At 40.4% G+C, this 21256-nt stretch overlaps 1 protein-coding gene across 2 annotated transcripts; it reads left to right on the top strand.

Annotated features, from left to right (window-relative positions):
* Positions 1 to 590: 590 nt before the first annotated feature.
* On the top strand, positions 591 to 20418 carry ampd1 (adenosine monophosphate deaminase 1 (isoform M)). 2 transcript variants are annotated; one of them, XM_074642889.1, is made up of 16 exons: positions 592 to 714; positions 4617 to 4625; positions 5594 to 5759; positions 7679 to 7841; positions 9794 to 9959; positions 10073 to 10292; positions 11265 to 11394; positions 11946 to 12140; positions 13383 to 13514; positions 13755 to 13918; positions 14131 to 14257; positions 17173 to 17336; positions 17607 to 17727; positions 18414 to 18587; positions 18979 to 19089; positions 19991 to 20418. In XM_074642889.1, the coding sequence occupies exons 1-16, from the start codon at positions 693 to 695 to the stop codon at positions 20144 to 20146; spliced, it is 2220 nt and encodes a 739-aa protein (XP_074498990.1). In that variant the 5' UTR covers positions 592 to 692; the 3' UTR covers positions 20147 to 20418. The 2 variants fall into 2 exon arrangements, with proteins under 2 accessions (XP_074498991.1, XP_074498990.1); XM_074642890.1 differs by lacking the exon at positions 4617 to 4625 and having other exon boundaries at positions 591 to 714.
* Positions 20419 to 21256: the final 838 nt, after the last annotated feature.

The following is a 21256-nucleotide window of genomic DNA, read 5'->3' as shown; positions in this document are numbered from 1 at the left end:
TATTGCAGAAAATAAGGTCGGTGGCAAACACATGTCTATGGTACATACACATTTTGTTCAGCAAGATAATCTTCACAAATGGACACCACTTTTATGATTTTTGAAGTGTAAATGCAATCACTCTATTAGAAGACAGGACGGCCCAGGGCTAGCTGTTTAGCATGCTAACTTCAGTAGATATCTCTGCAACATAAACCCAGACATCTTTGACATAATGTCAACACTGTAACCTCTTCAAATTCTGTTGATAATATTAGTTCATATTTTAAATTTTCGAAACTAAAATTCTGCCCAGATCACATTGCACCTTAAACACATGAGCACCCATCTAAAAACCCACCCAGCATGTGCAGATCTACTTGTGCAGATATCAGGGTGTTATGTAATGGACTACAAGTTCCCTCACACACACACACACATGCACGTCTCTTTGTCTACACACTGCGCCTCTCAGGGAGTCCTGTGTGCACATAGACAACTTAAAATAGAGTTGGACACATATGAGTTGCCCCGTTACGTCTAGGCGTGTCCCGTGTGGGCATGGTTCAGGTTCTGGTTACACGTGAGAGGCAGAAGGAGCTTAATATTCCACAGACCAAGCACAGGGCTTCACACTTCCCGTCTACAGGGGTCCAGTGGCTGTTCACCCTTTACCAAGTCCTCAGGGAGCGTTTCACAGGAAGAGCGTCACCATGCCGAAAGTCTTAGTGCCAGGTGAGTATGGGCACAATGACTCTGGGGTTGAACATGCACTCTCATCTATAGAAGGAGCGTTTGGATAGCATTTTCAAATGTTATTTGACATTGACACACGACTATAAAGATGAACAGAGGAAGCCTTCACCTTAAGTGAATTCATTTTTGTTATGCTTTTCCATGGATGCTTTGGCCAACACATGAAAAACTGAAAAATCTGTCAGAAAGCCACCCTCATGTCTGCTTGTTGAGATGTATGGAAAGAATGGAAGTGAGAACTCACAAAACTTTGCAAATATGTTTTGAATGCATATTACAGAGGTCTCACCCCGTGCTGTGTGTAATATCACCAGCTGTTAGGGTAATAAATCCCCATCTGTTTGCCACTGTTACATTGTCACTCTAATGGATGGCACTGACAGCTTTAATGACAGGTTCATCGGGGTTAAAATGTATATAGTTCAAATATGAAGGCTATAAAGACATCACAAGATGTCATCAAATTTTAAATGAAAAGACTTTTTACTTTTGCAATTTGCGTGATTCCTACGTCAAAATACCTTTCTTGAGCTCAATTGCAAGCATTTTAAATTCGTATCATAAAACTCCGGGGGTTGTGTGTCGGTGCATAATCTAGTTAGTGAGTGATTGAATTTCAGCGGTGAAAATGTCAAGAGATGTTTGATGGATGTGATGTGCCAGCAGATTCTCAGAGGTCAAGTGTGACAGGAGATCAGGTGATGCTCAACTTGTACTTCAGTTTTTAGTTTTGTTCATGTTCCTTCTTGTAGTTCATCCCTACTATGAACTACTCAAAGCTCTAAACGGACAGGATTCAAGCTTATTTTTTTAATACCAGTATCTCGACATCACAAGTTAATTATGTTGTTAAAGTGGGGGTAGGCAGAAGGTTTTTGGCATCATTGGGCAGAAATGCCATAATAACATTTCAGCATATTGTAATTCAAGTGTTCTGAGAGAAAACTAGACTTCTGCACCTCCTCATGGCTCTGTTTTCAGGCTTTAGAAAATCTAGCCCATAACGGGAGACTTTGGCCAATCACAGGTCATTTCAGAGAGAGAGCGTTCCTATTGGCTGTTCATTCAAGGGCGGCAGCTTATTTTGAAAACTGGACATAGTCACACGTGTATCCTTCCACTAACTTCACCAAGTCCATCACTGTCAGCCATAGTACATCCACACTGTCAGCTCAATCTGGGCCATTTGAACGCATTTACCGTCGACCTAAACATTTTAAGTAATAAAAGAAAACAACGTTTTGTTTTCTTAGCGATAACAAAGCTCATGAACTCGTGATCTCGAGATAACAGCATTTAAAAAAATGTTTGAACCATGTCCGTTTAGGGCTTCTGTAATAAACAGCTCTATCATCAGGCCCACTCCTGCTATTAATAGCTGTGATGTTGTACTGGTGGCTAATTATAGGCTCACCTCCACCAGACATCTGGCAAGTATGATGAACAGTATGCTGTTTAGAGTTTTTCAAAGGGTGAGGAATAGAAATGCAATGGTCTGACCAGCTGCTGTATGAAGAGCTTGTTTCACAACTAATAGGTTAAGTGGTTGTAATGATTTGGCAGGTATTGGTGGAGAATGTGTTTGAGACTGTTTCAACTTGTGATACTCTGATGTGACTGCAGAGATTTCACACCAGTGTTGTCGGGCAGTCGGATCCATGCAGGCAGGTTTTACGATCTGCCGGAGCAGGTGTGGACAGCTGACAACAAATGTGTTAATGATCAAACTGATCAAATTCAGATGAGTCTCAATGGGTCAGTTTACCCAAATCATACAAAATGGAATGTCCTGGACACTCCATAGATAATCAGCATAACTAACTGTAGACTATTTTCTACTAAAGGAATAGTCCCAAAAAAAAACGCAAAGTCTGTGGACAGTTTTTTTTTTTTTTGTAGCTCACTTACTTCCCAATTATTGCTGCTTTGAGACATAACCACGCTTGTTTTGTTTCCCTCTAACCTGGACTGTCCCACCCTGCCTGGGACTTTTTTCTTATTCAGCAAAGGGAGGAAGTGAGTATGGAGCTGAGAAACGTCCTTAGGAGCTTGGGGAAGATGTGAAGCATTTCAAATGCATGGTTTCTTGTATGGATGTGAGACAGTCACATTAGCAAATATTCTTTCTCCAAAGCGCATTTGAATGCAACCTGGTAATGTGGATCTGAGTAAATGAACGTCTATTCCATATGAAATGGAAAGTAATGGAATACAGTGGAGATTGACACCATTTATTAATCTATTGTTCACATTCAATATCGGTTCTCTGGTTCATTATATTTGTATATAATCAGATGCTTTACAAACAGAGCATCACCAATCAAAACTGAACTGAATGTGAGCAATTATATCAATAAATGACTTTTCCCAGGTAGCTCAATGACTCTTCCACCATGGGAATGCTTCTCAGTTAGCAAAGCAGCACACAAACAAGACTTAACTGACCTCCAGACTTGTTTGAACAGCCGATTAGACTGTTGTAAGGCTATTAAATAGGTGTTATCAGTCACTATAAGCCCCATAGATGGGGGCTACTACACCCACTAGTAGGTTTTATCATCTATTCACATGGTAGATCACCGACAGAAGGTAAAAAAAGAACACGACAGCGACCTCTAGCAACAGTAGTAATTATTACAGGAGCAGAAGCAGAAGTCAGGTGCTGTAGTATAGACAGCGTGAAATTCCATATTGGGTGGAGATCAGGAACGATGGATGGGAAACAAAACACAGGGCTTTCACCCAGGAGACCAGAGTCCACATTCTGTTTGAAACCAATAATGTAGTTGTCTTTGTTTTTCCTAAACTTAAGTGTTTATTTTGCCTTAACCTAAAAAAGTTGTAGTTTTATGCCTAAACCTAAAGAAGTTGTAGATGTGTTGCCTAAACCTAAAGAAGTTGTAGTTTTGTTGCCTAAGCCTAAATAAGTTGTATATTTATTGCCTAAACCTAAAGAAGTTGTATATTTATTGCCTAAACCTAAAGAAGTTGTAGTTTTATTGCCTAAGCCTAAAGAAGTTGTAGATGTGTTGCCTAAGCCTAAAAAGTTGTAGATTTATTGCCTAAGCCTAAATAAGTTGTAGTTTTATTGCCTAAGCCTAAAGAAGTTGTAGATGTGTTGCCTAAACCTAAAGAAGTTGTAGTTTTGTTGCCTAAACCTAAAGAAGTTGTAGTTTTATTGCCTAAACCTAAAGAAGCCTTTTTGTTTGTGTTCAAAACGTGACGTTTTATTCAGTTTTACAACATGTTAGAAGTAGGCGTAGTAGGCCCCTAATGACCCACATCTATGGTGCTTATAGCGACTGATAACGCCTATTTAATGTTGTTTGACGTTGTAGATGTTTAGAAATGGTAGCGGTGCAGTAATGGAATCACATCACCTGAGTATCCTGCATATTCCAAACGTGTTACTCCACTGCACTGGGAGCACTGGGAGCACTGGGAGCACTGGGAGTACTGTGAGCGCTGAGACCACGAAATCATCTCTGCATGTGTCATGAAAATGCCGTTACCAATTCTTTGTCCAGCTGCTGTTATTTCAAAAGTAACTGTGAATTCAATTTAACAGTCACGTGTCCTTGCCATTATTCCTCCTGACCCTGTATGTTACCTTAATCCTACTAGTCCATTTACCATATTGTCTCATTTCATTGTTCATATCCTCAACAGCTACTTTGCATGTATTTCTAATCTATATTCTATATTGTTAAGAACTGATAAATATTATACAGTGTCTGTTCCTAAAATGTTGTGTATCATAACTATGGCAGTTACATGTCATGTTCACGTTTGTATATCACCTTTCTAACCAATGCTTTTCTAACACTCTCTTTTATTATTCTTATTCTGGGCGGTGCTACTTTCTTGCTGGGCATAATCAGGTCAACAGAGTAAGTATGGAGGGTGAGAGGGTTAATCACATGTGCCATACTGGATTTGTTGAGTAGAAAGCCTTGGCTCTTGGCTAGTAAGTGCATGTAACAAGTATAGTTTGATCTTGACAGTAGTTAGGCATCAAGTCATGCCACTCTTGCTGCGTATTGTCATTGTGTTCCTTATGAAACTTGAATGCCTGTTAAAGAACTGTTGTTCATTGCTTGGTTCGTAACTCCAGTCATTTTGGACCTTGACCCTCTTTTCCTGTCATTTTTTCAACATATTGATTAATTCTGATCAAAATCATCTCACTTACATCCATATATACCCTTACAAAAAAACATTATACTTCAAGTTATTATTATGAAGTCAACTTAAGTAAAGTTCAAGTATATTTCGCAAGTATACTTTATTTAGTAAGTATACTAATATCAATGTACTAATAGTATACTTGTAAGTGAACTCTCTCTTTTGGTAAGGTTAGAGCCATTTCCATCCTGACTGATGGAGTGCAAATAATAAAATGCTAAACACAGAGTGAGAGATGATAGGAAAACTGGGTCTGGAGTTAAAAATGTAAAAAGGCTTTATACTATCTTGTATCCCTATGAGTTGAGCCGACAGTGTGTGTCAGTGCTTCATCACTGTAGTTCCTCTATGTGCATGGGACCAAACTGGAGGTCAGAGTTGCACCCTGTCATGTCATGTATACAACGCATGTGCTGGAGTCTGCACACATCAGGTTCGGTAATGTATGTGCCTTTTTATGTCATAGATGTAGTCGGATGTCATGTGCACCATTCATTCATCATGAATCTCCATCCTTCTCCAGTCATATTCATGCAGCATAGATTAACGGTCAAGAAGTACTATTAGTGGCTCGCCTCATGGCCACAGCCTATTTAGTTTAGTGCTGCATGGTGTGATGGGAGCAGAATGCATTTCTGTTATTAACGGAGCGAACCTTTGCTGTGCCTGACAGAGACCGATGACAAGATGCGGGCCTTCGCCGAACAGGTCTTTGCATCTGATACCAAAAGCGAGGACACCCGCGATGAGATCTCTATGTTTGATGTGGATGAGGACTGTCCCATCATGCACCATGAGATGGCCCACCATCTGCACACTGAGGATGATGCTGATAAACGGTGAGACGGGAGATTATGTATTGCCAGTTTGTGCCTCTGGCGCAACATCACGGTATTACATGGTGAGAAAATAAGGTTTTATTTTTAGTGTAGGAGCTAAGTCTAATACTGTAGCTACTGAGGTGATTAGCCCTGGACTGACGCGCTTTTTGCTGTAGATAGTACCTTTAGTTGTCTGTTGTGTTGTACAAAACTGATCCTCAAGCCGCTCGTTGGTTTCTCAATAACAGTTCATTTATTCTTGATAGTGTATTAAAGGGACTATTTGTAACTTTCAGAAATGCTTCTTAACAGCGACACCTGTGGCCGTGAAATCAATGAAAGTCAGCGTCGAGCTCGCGCTTGCTCGCTCTAAATATACCTGAACAAGCATCGCTCAAAACAGTGAGGCGACACACGTCAGCTAAAACCACAATATCACTCTATATTTCAGCTGCTTAGCAGTAATGTTAGCTGACCAGACGAAGGTCTCTCCATGAACATGATTTAGATCTGATCTTAGTGTTGGCTTTTACTGCCTCAGCGCAGGCTGATGCAGCGGGGCTCTGCAGCGTGTCTCCCTGCTCTCTCCGCCCGCAGCCGGAGAGAGCAGAGGAGACACCGGCACCCGGTCGGTAACGAGACGATAACGTTACTAGCTGAGGAGCTCCGTCACTTCACAAGACACGGGAAACCTCTGTTGGTCTGGAGGAGCTGCAGCATTTTTTTTCTGCACAAACGTCCACTAGATATTCTCAAAGCTAAACTAACTCTTCTGCAGTGTGGAGTGAGCGCGCGTTCACGTCTAGAGGTGGAGCAAGCTGAGAACGCGCGCGCTCTCTGAGCGAAGGCAGGCAGGCAGAGTTGGAGAGGCAGCGGCAACACGCGAACGCGCATATGTGAGCGCGCATGTGTGGCGACCCGCTACATTTATACGCTTAAAAAGTTACAAATAGTCCCTTTAAAGAAGCAAGTCCGGTTACCATAGCAACGAGTAAACAACAACAACACGGCAAACAATTCAGCGTCCCTGCGGTCAAAAACCCTTAGCCCTAACGGGCTAAACCCTGACGCCAACAACACACCTCTTTACCTATATACCCGTGGCTGGGTCAGTCAATTAATACAGTGCCACCTAGTGTTCCTAAAATTGAATTACACCACAACCTCAGTATGTCATCATGTTTTGGCTCTTACATTTAGTTTTAGTCTTGAGGGTAATTTCTGTTTTCAAAAAAGTTGAAAATGGGTGAAGCCAACTCCTAAACCAGTGGTTCCCAATTTTCCTTGAAGCCCCCCCTACTTGTATCTAAGAAAAGCTGAGCCCCCCAACGTCATCACCCTAAAAAAATTACAAATCCTCGAACAAAATCCTCAATTTGAATAAGGCGTTTCAGTGTGATTCAAATTAGTTTTGTTTTTTTTAATTAAATTAACTTTCTTTAATGAATAGAACTCGTAAGTTTCGTCAACATGAATAAAGTGATGCAATTTGACGGATTCACCAAGTGAATGCAGATACATAATATTATGTATTTTTTTGTTTTGATTTACTATAATAGTGTTAGTGACAAAATAGATTTTTTTGTTATTGTGGTTATATAAATGTGATTTATGATGTTGTTAGATTGCTGCTAGACTGCCCAGTTAATGCAGTAGGGGGGCTCGCTTTGTGTGCCTCAACCGGGAGAGTCAATAGGTTTCTGACCGCAGTGAAAATGTTGTTTTTGAAAGGCTAAACGCCAACAAATACGGATTAAAGCAGAATTTTAGTTATACATTAAAGCAGAATTTTAGTTATAGATGAGCAAATCTAGTTTTGACAACCTCAGAGCAGACAAATCCTGGTGCATCTCCTGTGATCTTTGTCGCCCCCCCTTATGGGCCTGAACCCCAGGTTGGGAACCACTGCTCTTAACCTCACCTCTCTTTATCCACAGCAAGAGGCACCAGCGCAGCCTCACCATGGCCGTGCCTACAGCCGTTTCCCACACACCTGCTGCCCACACTGCTTCCTCTGTGTCGGTGAAGGTGGACACGCCCCTCTACCTGGAAGTGCCCGACTTCCAGAGAGTGGCCATCATCGGAGACTACGCCTCCGGGGTACTGTTCACTTTCCTTTCATTCCATTCAAATTCACTGGTGAACTTGGAGTACTTTGTTTGCCTTTATATTTTTAGATCACCCACCTTTTTAGACTTCAATTAATCTTTGATGTAAAATCATCAGCAAGTAGCATCAAACTCATAGAGTGCTTATGTTTGTAGGCCAACCAGGAAGTTAACATCGCCCTGGTTCCCTCCACAAAAAGCCAATGATTTTTCCATTGGGTTTTGGATTATTGCAGAAAATAAGCTCTGTGGCAAACAAACGTTTATGATACTTGCACATTCTGTTCAGCAAGATAATCTTCAAGAATGAACACCACTTTTATGATTTTTTAAATGTAAATGCAATCGCCATAAGTAAAACGGTAACGTTAAGCTATAAACAAACCACACCATGGTCACATGACTTTATGTCACCACCACTTAGCTAAAGATGGACTAGTGTTGGGCGTGATGACGTTTAAAGGGTAACTTCTGTATTTTTCAACCTGGACCATATTTTCCCATGATTTTGTGTCTATGTGACTAATAGTGACAATTTTTTTGAAATTGTTCCAGCCATGATGAAGGATAGTATCCCATACATTTAACAAAGTCAAGCAACGTTTTTTTTCCCCCTTTAAGTTCAGGGAACGCTATGAGGAGAATGATAAAAACAACATTTAGTTTTTCAGACAAAAATGGAGGGAATTAGTTGAACTAGCTAAAAATGTTTTGCAGGGTAGCACTGTATCACCACTAGACAATAGAGTGCTGCAGGAATCCTAAAACCAGGAAATGTGTTAGAATTTTGTGTACTTCCGGTTCCCTCGTCTCAAAGTCAAAGGTTTTTTTAATGGGGTTTTTATCTGCCTGTCTACCTATACCTGGCTGCCTGCCTCTCTGCACAAACTCTACCCGTGCAGTCATTGTGCGTCACCGGAATCTTCCACAAGCTGCTACATGCAGGTTGACAGCTGCAAACGACTTTCTTCAGAAACTTCATTTAGTTAGTTCAGCGAACAGTCAGGAGAACGTTCATTCAATCATCATTTCAAATCACTAGACTTAACAAGAAATTTAAGTCAAGTTGATTTAAAGGAATCAGTTTTTGCAAAATACACTTAGTCTCTTTTTTGCCAAAAGTTAAAGTGATTGATGCCACTTACATATCTGTCCGTTCAATATAAGGCTAAAACAACCCGCAGCCAGTTAGCTTAGCTTAGCATAAAGATTGGAAACTGACCTATAAGAAATTGTAACTTTTTAAAATAAGTTCATTATAAAAAAATATTTGATTTGCACTGAATTTCAGTATGGTGTTTTACAGTGTAGGCCACTAGCAGTAGTAGTAGGAGCTTTCTTCCACTGTATTTACTGCATGTCATGAAAGGTTCCTAAACTAGACTTGGGTCAAGTGGACATGGATGCAGACTTTGAATTTCACTGACTATATGTGTCCGTGGGTCAGAGGCCACAGAGCCAGAGGTCCATGAATGGAGCTCATCTGAGAGCAGGCCGGGGTTTAGGTTTCATGACTGTGGGTTTGACATTTACAGAGAGAGAAACACTTTGGAGGAACTGATTGTTATTCCTGCTTTAACCTACTCAAAACCTCTCGTTTGTTAAGACATATACCCTGACTATATAACATATGGCATAATTTCAAAGAGAACAAATGACCTCTCATGTAATAATGGAACATATCAGAAAAACACAAACCGCAAAATAGGGACAATGTTTTGCACAGAAAAGTTTTTTAGCAATGAAGCTTTCACCCCTTCCATCAAACAAATACAAATTATGAATTACATTTTGTATTTTTGGAGTTGAGAGCTGGTGGTTCATCTTGTTTTTGAAAGGAATGCTTCAAAAGTTGACATAGCCACATGTAACTGTAAGGCTACAATTTTTGCACAGGTATGCGTAACTTAAAAATCTGTGACATGTCTTATATCTGCCAATCAGGTGACCATGGATGACTTTGAGCTGTCCTGTAAGGGTGTGTACCGTGCCTTGACCATCAGGGAGAAGTACATGAGGCTGGCCTACCAGCGCTTCCCACGGACAACCTCCGAGTACCTGCGTGATATCGAGGGGGAGACCTTCAAAGTTGAAGATCAGTTGCAGCCAGGTGAGGAGGCTCAATAGGATGGCGGACCTGGGGTTTTGATAAATGAGCTTATGTGAGATATTTGATTCATAATAATGATAATGATTCATATCTATGTTACATCCATACAACAGTCTTCACAGCTCCTCCAAAGAACGGGGAGGACCCCTTTGATACCAAGAACCTGCCAAAGAATCTGGGATACGTTGCTCGTATGAAGGAGGGTCTCATCTATGTGTACAACGACGCCGCAGCTGCTGACAAACATCAGCCCAAAGACCTGCCCCACCCCGACTACGACACCTTCATCGATGACATGAACTTCCTCATTGCTCTCATTGCACAGGGCCCAACGTGAGTCCCTTGAGATGTGTTGATTGCTCTGTTTTGAATTTTAGAATTTAACCTTTTCCACTGTCAAGATGTTCTAGTCATAAATCAGAAATAAAATAATAATTAATAAATAATGAATTGATTAAAATAAATTTTGAAAGTGTATAAGGGCTTAGAACATTATGATGGAAGTATATGATGGCCATTCCCATGCTATGTTAGGTTGATACCATTTGTTACACAGATTTGGTGTTAAATTGAACCATTTTTTACCACTCAAGAATTGATAAAAATGATCAAAAATCCCTCCAAAATACCACATTAAGACACCAAGACCTTGAGGAACACCATAGAAAAAACCATGCTGTGATGTGGTATCAAAACCTTTTGACTTTTGGAGATTTCTGCAAGAATTGCATTTTTCGGCGATTGGATGGCGAGCTCTTCTGTTCTGGAAACTGCTCAGAAACCCCCTTATTGTCAGTCTACCTAGGACAGCCATCCATCCTCTGAATTCTCTAGGTCTCTAGTTTGTGGCTGTAAAGTTTCATGAGGCTGTGATTATCCTAGAGGTTACCACAGGTCATTTTATACAGTGAGGTCAAGTTTCAAAAAATGGTCTCACTACAATGAAATGGCTCCTATTGGGACTGACACCATCACACATGAACACAAAACTGCATTGTTTTTGCCCCAAACTGCATGCGATTATAATAAAGTGGGCATGTCTGTAAAGGGGAGACTCTTGGGTACCCATAGAACCCATTTTCATTCACATATCTTGAGGTCAGAGGTCAAAGGAACCCTTTGAAAATGTCCATGCCAGTTTCTCCTCGCCAAAATTTAGCCTAACTTCGGAGCATCATTTAGATTCCTCCAATGGATTCCTTCGGTTTTCTAGTTTCATATGATACCAGCAACTTCACTCTAGCTCTAAAACTGTGTCGCCCACAGTGCAGCTCATGTGTTAATATGCTTTTCTTTGTTTTGCAGTAAGACTTACACTCACCGCCGTCTGAAGTTCCTCATGTCCAAGTTCAATGTGCATGAGATGCTGAATGAGATGGAAGAGATGAAGGAGCTGAAGCTGAACCCCCACAGGGACTTCTACAACTGCAGGAAGGTAGCCAAGAAAAGCATTTAGCACGGACACTGCTTCTAATTTAGCTTTAAAACATAAAAAAGCTGCACAAATAACTCTAAATCAACCTTAAACCTTTGCTTTTCGGCATTTTAATGTAGAATCTTTGCATTCTTCCTCCGTTGCCTGATCTGAAAGTCTTTACATCGACTTTTAACGAGAGGATGTGCCGTAGATCTTATAAATGTAGAATGTATGGTGTCATATGTCCCAAAAAAACACATTATGTTCATACAGAAATCATTGAAAACAGTTATTCAAAGTCAAAGCATTTGAAAAACGTCCCTTGAGTACACTGAATATCAACATTTTCAGTGTACTCAAACATTTTATGAAATTAGGTTTTCTTATTAGGTCTATGCATTTGAATCTTAAACTTCTATTTCCCACTTAGTTTGCTGTTGCCCTCACTTATATGCACCTTTTGTGTGTGTGTTTAGTTCCCTCTTGTGTCCAAGCAGAGTTATTACATGCCACATAAACCCCAAACCTCAGTGATCCACTCTTCTTCACTCATCTCTCTGTCATCCCAGGTGGACACCCACATCCATGCTGCTGCCTGCATGAACCAGAAGCACCTGCTGCGCTTCATCAAGAGGTCTTACCGCGTGGACGCCGACCGCGTCGTACACAAGCTTAATGGGAAAGAGGTCACCATGAAGGAGCTCTTCGAGTCCCTTCACCTGCACCCTTATGACCTCACTGTGGACTCCCTGGATGTGCACGCTGTACGTTACTCTCTTGTTGGAACACTGGCAGCTTTAGATGTGAAGAGACAGAGTAATAAAAATGCATAGCAGCAAATTGAATTAGTATGTAAAGGAAACATGAGAAATTTCAGTTGCTGTTCTCTGACTGTGTCAGAAAGCATCCAAGTATTTAATAGTATTGATTTTTTTTTTTATTGTAAGTACACATAATGAGGAGTTTCTGATATCAAAATGCTGAGAACAACAGTCAAAGGTTTTATATTAAAAATCATTTTTTTCATAGTTTTTCTTAAAATTGTAGATTGTATACATACTGGTAGATAATACAATAAATATATTACATCAGAAATTACCACAATTTAAACATCTAAAGGACATTAAAATGTAATTTCCTTATTCGCTCTATTTGGAAAACGACTACTTAAAGGTACAGTGTGTAAGATTTGGCAGCATCTAGTGGTGTGGTTGCAAATTGCAACCAAGTGAGTACCCCTCCCCTCACTCCTCCCTTTCTAAGACAGCGGTAACGTGAGCCACCGAGTGCAAAACTTTAGTAACACCGTTTCCCTCGCTCAGAGGCCATCCTTACCATAATAACACTACTTTAGGAGCAACGGAAGTCAGACGGCGGCTGGCGATGCCACGGTTTTGCACTCAGCGGCTCACGTTATTGCAGTTTCACAAGCGTGTCGTAGAACTACAGTGGCCTTCAGGTAACATAAAAACATGAAAGTCTCTCTCTATAGCCAGTGTTTGGTTTTTCCGTTCTGGGCTACTGTAGAGACATGGCGGACCAACATGGTGGACTCTGTGAAGAAGACCCGTCCCCTATGTATATGAAGGGCTCATTATAAGCTAATGAAAACACAACAATTCTTATTATCAGATGATTATACACTAAAGGAAAAATACTTATGAATAGTATTCCATTTCTGCTAATAGATCCCCCTAAATGTTACACACTGGTCCTTTAAAGTAAATATCCAAATTTTCTTGACATTATTGCAACATTCAAGGTTCTTTATTTGTCAATTCCTGCAAAGCAGTCATTGGCAATGAAAATCTTTAGTCTCAGGTTCCTTCAACAATGCTTATAAAGTATGTATATATAAAAGGGGAAAATCACACAAGTACATTTAAAGCAAAATGATAATCCAAGGCAGTTAGAATAAATCAATCAATCCTATTGCCCCATCTCCTCAGTCAACCTTTCATGGTCTAAATCTCTTTTCTTGTCTCTTTGTTATTTGTTCCCTGAAGGGAAGACAAACCTTCCAACGTTTTGATAAGTTCAACGCCAAGTACAACCCCGTAGGAGCCAGTGAGCTGCGTGACCTGTACATGAAGACAGAGAACCACATCAATGGAGAGTACTTTGCCACCATCATCAAGGTCAGTTTCTATATAAAAAGAATAGATAAAAAAAACATCACAGAAAAACAGTTCTAGAAAAATAGGTTTTGATAATGAAATGATCCATATTTTTGTAAGCCAACATCCTAGAAGGAGATATTATACAGCTTTCTGTTGTCTATTTATCAGCCTATACTGGTCTGCCAAATGGATCATCTATGATCTATATACTGAACTTCATGTGATCTGAGCCTGATTTGTGTGATTTGTGTAAACCAGGAAGTAGCCAGTGACCTGGAGGATGCCAAGTACCAGTATGCTGAGCCTCGTCTGTCCATCTACGGCTGCAACGCCACCGAGTGGAACAAGCTCTCCGGCTGGTTCGTCAGGCACAGAGTCTTCTCCCCACACCTCAAATGGATGATTCAAATACCCAGGATCTAGTGAGTTCTCAATCTGGATTCTTTCTTCTATGCAGTTTGACCAAAATGTGAGACAGATGGAAAATAATTTATCCTTGTGGATAAATGACAGATTCTACTTTGCCTAGGATATGATATTAAAGAATCCACTGCTGAAAAAAAGGCTCAAAAGGTGTGAAAGATGGCTAGAATTCATATTTGAATTAATCTGTTTTCTCCCTCTTCTACCTTAGCGACATCTTCAGAAGCAGGGACTTTGTGCCCCACTTTGGCAAGATGTTGGAGAACATTTTCCTTCCCGTGTTCCAGGCCACCATCGACCCACAGTCCAACCCAGACCTCAGCATCTTCCTCCAGCACGTGAGTCACAAACAGTTACACAAAGCATTCATAGGTAACTGGGATGATCATAACAGCTGAGACACAACAAGACACCAAATTGTATCTTGGTTAAAGGACAAATTTCCCTGCCATGAATTAGGGACTCTGTGAAAGTTACTGGGGTATTTTATTTTATAAAAAAGCAAGGCCCTCTGCTGCATTATCAATATTTTCTTTGCACCCTCCCCTTCAAAGAAACTACAATAGTCTCCCAAAATACAGACGTAGGCAAAGTTGTTGGTACTCTTCCGTTAAAGAGAGAAAAACCCACAATGGTCACTGAAATAACTTGAAACTGACAAAAGTAATAATAAATAAAAATTCACTGAAAATTAACTAATGAAAATCAGATATTGTTTTTGAATTATGGTTCAGCAGAATCATTTAAAAAAACAAACTAATGAAACTGGCCTAGACAAAAATGATGGTAACATTAACTTAATATTTTGTTGCACAACCTTTTGAGGCAATCACTGCAATCAAGTGATTTCTGTAACTCTCAATGAGACTTCTGCACCTGTTGACAGGTATGTTGGCCCACTCCTCGTGAGCAAACTGCTCCAGCTGTCTCAGGTTTGAAGGGTGCCTTCTCCAGACAGCATGTTTCAGCTCCTTCCACAGATGTTCAATAGGATTTAGATCAGGGCTCATAGAAGGCCACTTCAGAATAGTCCAATGTTTAGTTCTTAGCCATTCTTGGGTGTTTTTAGCTGTGTTTTGGGTCATTATCCTGTTGGAGGACCCATGACCTGCAACTGAGACCAAGCTTTCTGACACTGGGCAGCACATTTCGCTCCAGAATGCCTTGATAGTCTTGAGATTTCATTGCACCCTGCACAGATTCAAGACACCCTGTGCCAGATGCAACAAAGCAGCCCCATAACATAACCGAGCCTCCTCCATGTTTCACATTAGGTACAGTGTTCTTTTCTTTGGATGCTTCATTTTTGCGTCTGTGAACATAGAGCTGATGTGACTTGCCAAAAAGCTCCAGTTTTGTCTCATCTGTCCAAAGGACATTCTCCCAGAAGCTTTGTGGCTTGTCAATATGCATTTTGGAAAATTCCAGTCTCGCTTTTTTATGATTTGGTGTCCTCCTCGGTTGTCTTCAATTAAGTCCACTTTGGCTCAAACAGTGACGGATGGTGCGATCTGACACTGATGTACCTTGACCTTAGAGTTCACCTCTAATCTCTTTGGAAGTTGTTCTGGGCTCTTTGGTTACCATTCGTATTATCCGTCTCTTCAATATGTCATCAATTTTCCCCTTGCGGCCACGTCCAGGGAGGTTGGCTACAGTCCCATGGACCTTAAACTTCTGAATAATATGTGCAGCTGTAGTCACAGGAACATCAAGCTGCTTGGAGATGGTCTTATAGCCTTTACCTTTAACATGAAGGTCTATAATGTTCTTTCTGATCTCCTGAGACAACTCTCTCCTTAGCTTTCTGTGGTCCATGTTCAGTGTGGTACACACCATGATGCCAAACAGCACAGTGACTACTTTTCACCCTTTAAATAGGCAGACTGACTGATTACAAGTTTGAAGATACCTGTGATGCTAATTACAGGACACACCTTAGTTTAATATGTCCCTATGGTCACATTATTTTACATCTTTTCTAGGGGTACCATCATTTTTGTCCTGGCCAGTTTCATTAGTTTGTTTTTTAAAATGATTCTGTTGAACCACAATTCAAAAACAATATCTGATTTTCATTAGTTCATTTTCAGTAAATTTTTATTTATTATTACTTTTGTCAGTTTCAAGTTATTTCAGTGACCATTGTGGGTTTTTCTCTCTTTAACGGAACGTTACCAACAACTTTGCCTACGTCTGTATCTAAAAAATATAATGGTGAAAATACAGCCGCTCTCTATGTTTGAGTAAAGAGCTGCTAAATAAACAATAATTACAGCCACCATATGAGTAAACTCATTATTAGGGCTGTCAATCGATTAAAATATTTAAAATATTAAAATATATATATTTAAATATATTAAAATATTGTCAAGTATTTAATACTCAAATATGCTTGCTTTATGCAAACGTAGCCCTATTTACATAATTATTATTGGAAATCAATTAATAACACAAAACAGTGACAGATATTGTCCAGAAACCCTCACAGGTACTGCATTTAGCATAAAAAATATGCTCAAATCATAACATGTCAAACTGCAGCCCAACAGGCAACAACAGCTGTCAGTGTGTCAGTGTGCTGACTTGACTATGACTTGCCCCAAAACTGCATGTGATTATCATAAAGTGGACATGTCTGTAAAGGGGAGACTCGTGGGTACCCATAGAATACATTTACATTCACATATCTTGAGGTCAGAGGTCAAGGGACCCCTTTTACAACTAATTTACAACCCAAATCTTGCATGGGTACCCCATCTTATTGTTTGAACAATGACAACTTGCTTGTATAGATTATAAACATATGTATAACTTGTTAAAAAAAAATTACACAGCAAAATGGGGTCATTTGTGTCTGTATGATGTCTAATTCAAATGTTACGTTGATTTTCAATTTTCGTTGGAAATCCAAGATGGCCGAAAAGATGGCCGCCAAACGCACCTTGGGACAATATTTTGAGTTGGGATTCGGAAACATCAAATGTGTTTATTAGACACCTTGAGGATTACAAAAATGTAAGTTAGGAAAATACATCCATGGTGGATGGGAACCCCCCGCTCCTTTTAGACTACAGTGACCAGACATGTGGATAGTAAATTAGTAGACCACCAATTTCTGGTGAAATGTAGTCACACACAAAGGACGGCAACCAGTTTTTCACAGTTATTTTGAGTTGAAAGACTCAGAATGACCTCCAGAGGAGAGCCTTCTGTTCCCTGTATAATTAACCGTTTGCCTCCTGGTGTGCAGGTGACAGGTTTCGATAGCGTGGACGATGAGTCTAAGCACAGTGGTCACATGTTCTGCACTAAGAGCCCCAAACCAGAGGAGTGGGACATCGCGAAGAACCCCTCCTACACTTACTACATCTACTACATGTATGCCAACATCGCTGTGCTCAACCAGCTCCGCAGGTCAGTAACTTTGTCTCTGGACACACAGTTTTGTCTTTTTCTGTATTAGCAAGCGGTGCATGAATTTCTTTTGTTGTTTTTTTTAAAAGAGATTCCTGCTATTTTGTGTTCATATCCATGATACTTTTCCCTCATTACTTTAAATCTCATCTTCTCCTCTGTAAATACTCACAGTGAGTACATATTTGACGAAAAAGGACAATAAGTCCATTAGGAATATGTGTCCTTTCCATAGTATAATACTGTATGTGTTTCTCATCTGCTTTCCAGTGAGAGGGGGATGAACACATTCATGTTCAGGCCTCACTGCGGTGAGGCCGGGGCCATCACCCATCTGCTGGCTGCCTTCATGACCGCTGACAACATCTCTCACGGCCTCAACCTCAAGAAGGTCAGTCCTCTCTTCACTTACCGTAACTCAGCAGCACTCATACGTACTTTCATCTGCACGTGATCAACCAACAGTTCTTGGTGTCAGACTTGGATTCTGTAAAGGAACCACAAGGTTTCCATGGTCCTAAAGCACAATATGGCAATCATTATACACAGTGTGCAACTGAGTCATAAGAGAAGAAGATTAAAATACATTCCAATGCTTTATTATCTTCACCGGATTTGAATTTATATCTAATTGTCAATGTAAGATGTTAGATTATCCAATAATCTAATAAACTGATTAAAGTGCATAAGGACACAGAGAGGTCACAGGGGGAAGAAATATCCAATGTTTGAAATATGTATCCAAGTGGGTGTTATCCTTCCTTATGTTGTTCGGCTCTGCAGGCCTTATCTGTATTGATAACTATTGAGTTATTGCAACAATCTTTAACTTCTTTAGGTTTCCTTAAAAGAGCAACTTTGTAAGGAGATATCTCGACTACAGTACAGTTGATAATCTAATGTCAAGTGCAATCTCAGATCTGAGATTCATCCTATGAGTAATCATGCAGTTAATACATTATTTATTGCCCTTCAAGTAATTTTGCCTACTTTATTATCAAAAATCAAAGTCAAAATGCTAGGTGGACTGAACCTGATTTTGTAAACTGATCACATATATGACTCTTCCACCCCCAGAGTCCTGTGCTGCAGTACCTGTACTTCCTGACCCAGCTCCCCGTCGCCATGTCCCCTCTCAGCAACAACAGCCTGTTCCTGGAATACGCCAAGAACCCGCTGCTGGAGTTCCACAAGAAAGGCCTGGTGGTTTCTCTCTCCACCGACGACCCCATGCAGTTCCACTACACCAAGGTCTGAGCACATGGAGAGAGTTTAAAGTGACACATGCTGTGCTGTGTGTAATGAGTATTGTATTACATCTACAGATGAATGCATTTTAGTTTTTGTATTCATATTGTACAGACAAAGTAATGTACAGCACACTCAAACGGAAATGGAGTAGAACATGCATTGATTGAACATGCATTGCAAGCATAATGCCATATGTAGAGCATGCAGATGTGTGCAAAATTAGCTATTTAATAATGTGAATTGCATAAACACAGTTACCTCTGGAAAATGCTGCCTTCCACAGTTCATGGCAAACGTATGTACTATAGCTTTTGGGAGCTGTGTCTACGAGGTCTCTTTTGAGCCTCAGTAACTTGAAAAAAGAGTGATCCAAATATCTCTGTGTCCACAGGAACCCCTGATGGAGGAGTACGCTATTGCAGCCCAGGTCTTCAAACTCAGTACCTGCGACATGTGTGAGATCTCCAGGAACAGCGTTCTGCAGAGCGCCATGTCTCATGAGGTAACACACACCTGATGGAGAACTTTAAAGCTTCAGTAGGCAGAATATTTTTGGCATCATTGGGAAAAAAAATTCCATAATAACCTTTCAGCATATTGTAATTCAAGTGTTCTGAGAGAAAACTAGACTTCTGCACCTCCTCATGGCTCTGTTTTCAGGCTTTAGAAAAATCTAGCCCGTGACGGAAGACTTTGACCAATCACAGGTCATTTCAGAGAGAGAGCGTTCCTATTGGCTGTTCATTCAACGGAGGCAGCTGTCAATCACTCGCGAACTCCGATCAAACAGTCAAACTAGGCGGCGCTGATCAAATATGAATTAATATTCTGTTACTGTAATGCCTATTTCTCGCCTCAAATGTTTTCAGAAACATCTTGTAGTGTACTGTTTAGCTGTAAAATGAGAAAGTTTGCTCTGGCTGGTGGGCGGTGCTTGGTATTTCCTCAACTGATCTCAACATGGCTGCCGAGTCACAAACTTTCTCATTTTACAGCTAAACAGTTCACTACAATATGTTTCAGAAAACATTTTATATGAGAAATAGGCATTACAGTAACAGAATATTAATTAATATTTGATCAGCGCTCCCTAGTTTGACCGTGACAGCTGCTCAGAGACGGCAAGGCTCCAGCTCGGCTCTGATTGGTTGTTTTCCGCCGGTCTGTGAAATCTTGCAGATGCTGTTAGGAGCACCGGAAGACACAGAGGCACATATTTATTTTTCAGATTACCTGTCTCATGCACTACTGTCAGGATGTTTTTTTAATCATACTTACTCCAACCTGCCTACCTCAGCTTTAAATGTGCAGGCTGTTCTTAAATCAAAGAGATTAAACATGTTCCATGAAGATGATTTTATACTCGCACCAAAACACGCTTGTGGTTTCCTTTTGTGTTCTAGGAGAAGAGCCACTTCCTGGGTCATGACTTCCTGAAGGAGGGTCCAGAGGGCAACGACATCCGCAAGACCAATGTGGCCCAGATCCGTATGGCATATCGCTACGAGACCCTGTGCTATGAGCTCAACCTCATCAAGGAGGGCCTTAAATCAGAGTAAACACCCTCAAATACGAATTATACCTGCTCAAACTCATCTCTGTCGGGATGTAGAAACGTTTCTACATCTGTTTTTCACATTAACTCTTAAACAATTGAATCTTAAAGAAACTGACCTTCTTACACACCGATCTTCTCTCCTTTGGAAGAAGAAACCTGTTTGCTCTTCACTGTATAATCTGCACACCCTGTCCAACTGACTTCAGTATGAGTGTATTCCATGTGGAGAAACATCGTGTATGAGAAAGAAAGGGAATAAAATGTGAAATAACACGTGTCTTTGTGTGGTAGTTGCCCCATTGATGCATTTCATAATTTAATCAGAATTACTTTGGAACATTATTTAGTTGTCTTGTGTTGATTTCTTTACTTGGCAGAGCTACTGCTGCCTTCAGATGTTCCTCATAAGCTCTGACATATAAGTTGTAAATGAGACATGATGTGCACTCTTATTGGGCGCCTTGTTTCTTTTACACTGCACCAAAAGTAGTTTTCCGATGGCTGTTGTTTCCTTTAGAAGCTTAGCTGTGTAGACATTTAGCTGTATCAGCAGAATGAAGGGGAGAAATGTGCATTAGTCATGAAGTTATTAGTCTGAGTTGTTGCATAATGCATCACTTATACCATTAGTTATTGACAGATTCTCCATGATGTCTGCCATTTCCCATGACCCCTCATATTATTGAACACCAAAACTGGGATGGCAAAGTCGAACATTTGCTATATCTCAGCTGGATTGAGTTCACATTCAACCTCGTTCCATGGAACAAGTCTGAGGTTCATTTGAAAGTTTAAAGAACAAAATTACAGGGGCGTTCAAGACTAATCATAATAGATTCCCTTTAGCTCATAGTTTTGTGGTCCACGGATTGTCTGGAATAACTGAACAAATATGTCGATTAAATTATGCTCGAGAGCAATGGTTCCCAAAGTGGGGTCCAGGGACCTCAAGGGGTCCCTAAGAGGGCTCCAGGGGGTCCCCAGCAAAAAAGGGGAATAATCTGTTTTCAGTATAATCATCCATAAGTAACACCATGACAGAATGTATGACTACATGGTCATGGGGTTCATACACTTTCTGTAATAAAACATCTAAAAGCAACAATCCTAT

This window comes from Sebastes fasciatus, chromosome 8, assembly GCF_043250625.1.
Source record: "Sebastes fasciatus isolate fSebFas1 chromosome 8, fSebFas1.pri, whole genome shotgun sequence".
Lineage (NCBI taxonomy): Eukaryota > Metazoa > Chordata > Actinopteri > Perciformes > Sebastidae > Sebastes > Sebastes fasciatus.
The sequence above is the reverse complement of the archived record's forward strand: the minus strand, read 5'-3'. Positions and strand labels throughout refer to the sequence as shown.

Coding starts and splice junctions, on each gene's coding strand:
- ampd1 (XM_074642889.1), top strand. CDS start 693: ATGCCGAAAGTCTTAGTGCCAG. Junction 11,395..11,945: donor ACTTCTACAACTGCAGGAAG/GTAGCCAAGAAA, acceptor CTGTCATCCCAG/GTGGACACCCACATCCATGC. Junction 18,588..18,978: donor TGCAGTTCCACTACACCAAG/GTCTGAGCACAT, acceptor CTGTGTCCACAG/GAACCCCTGATGGAGGAGTA.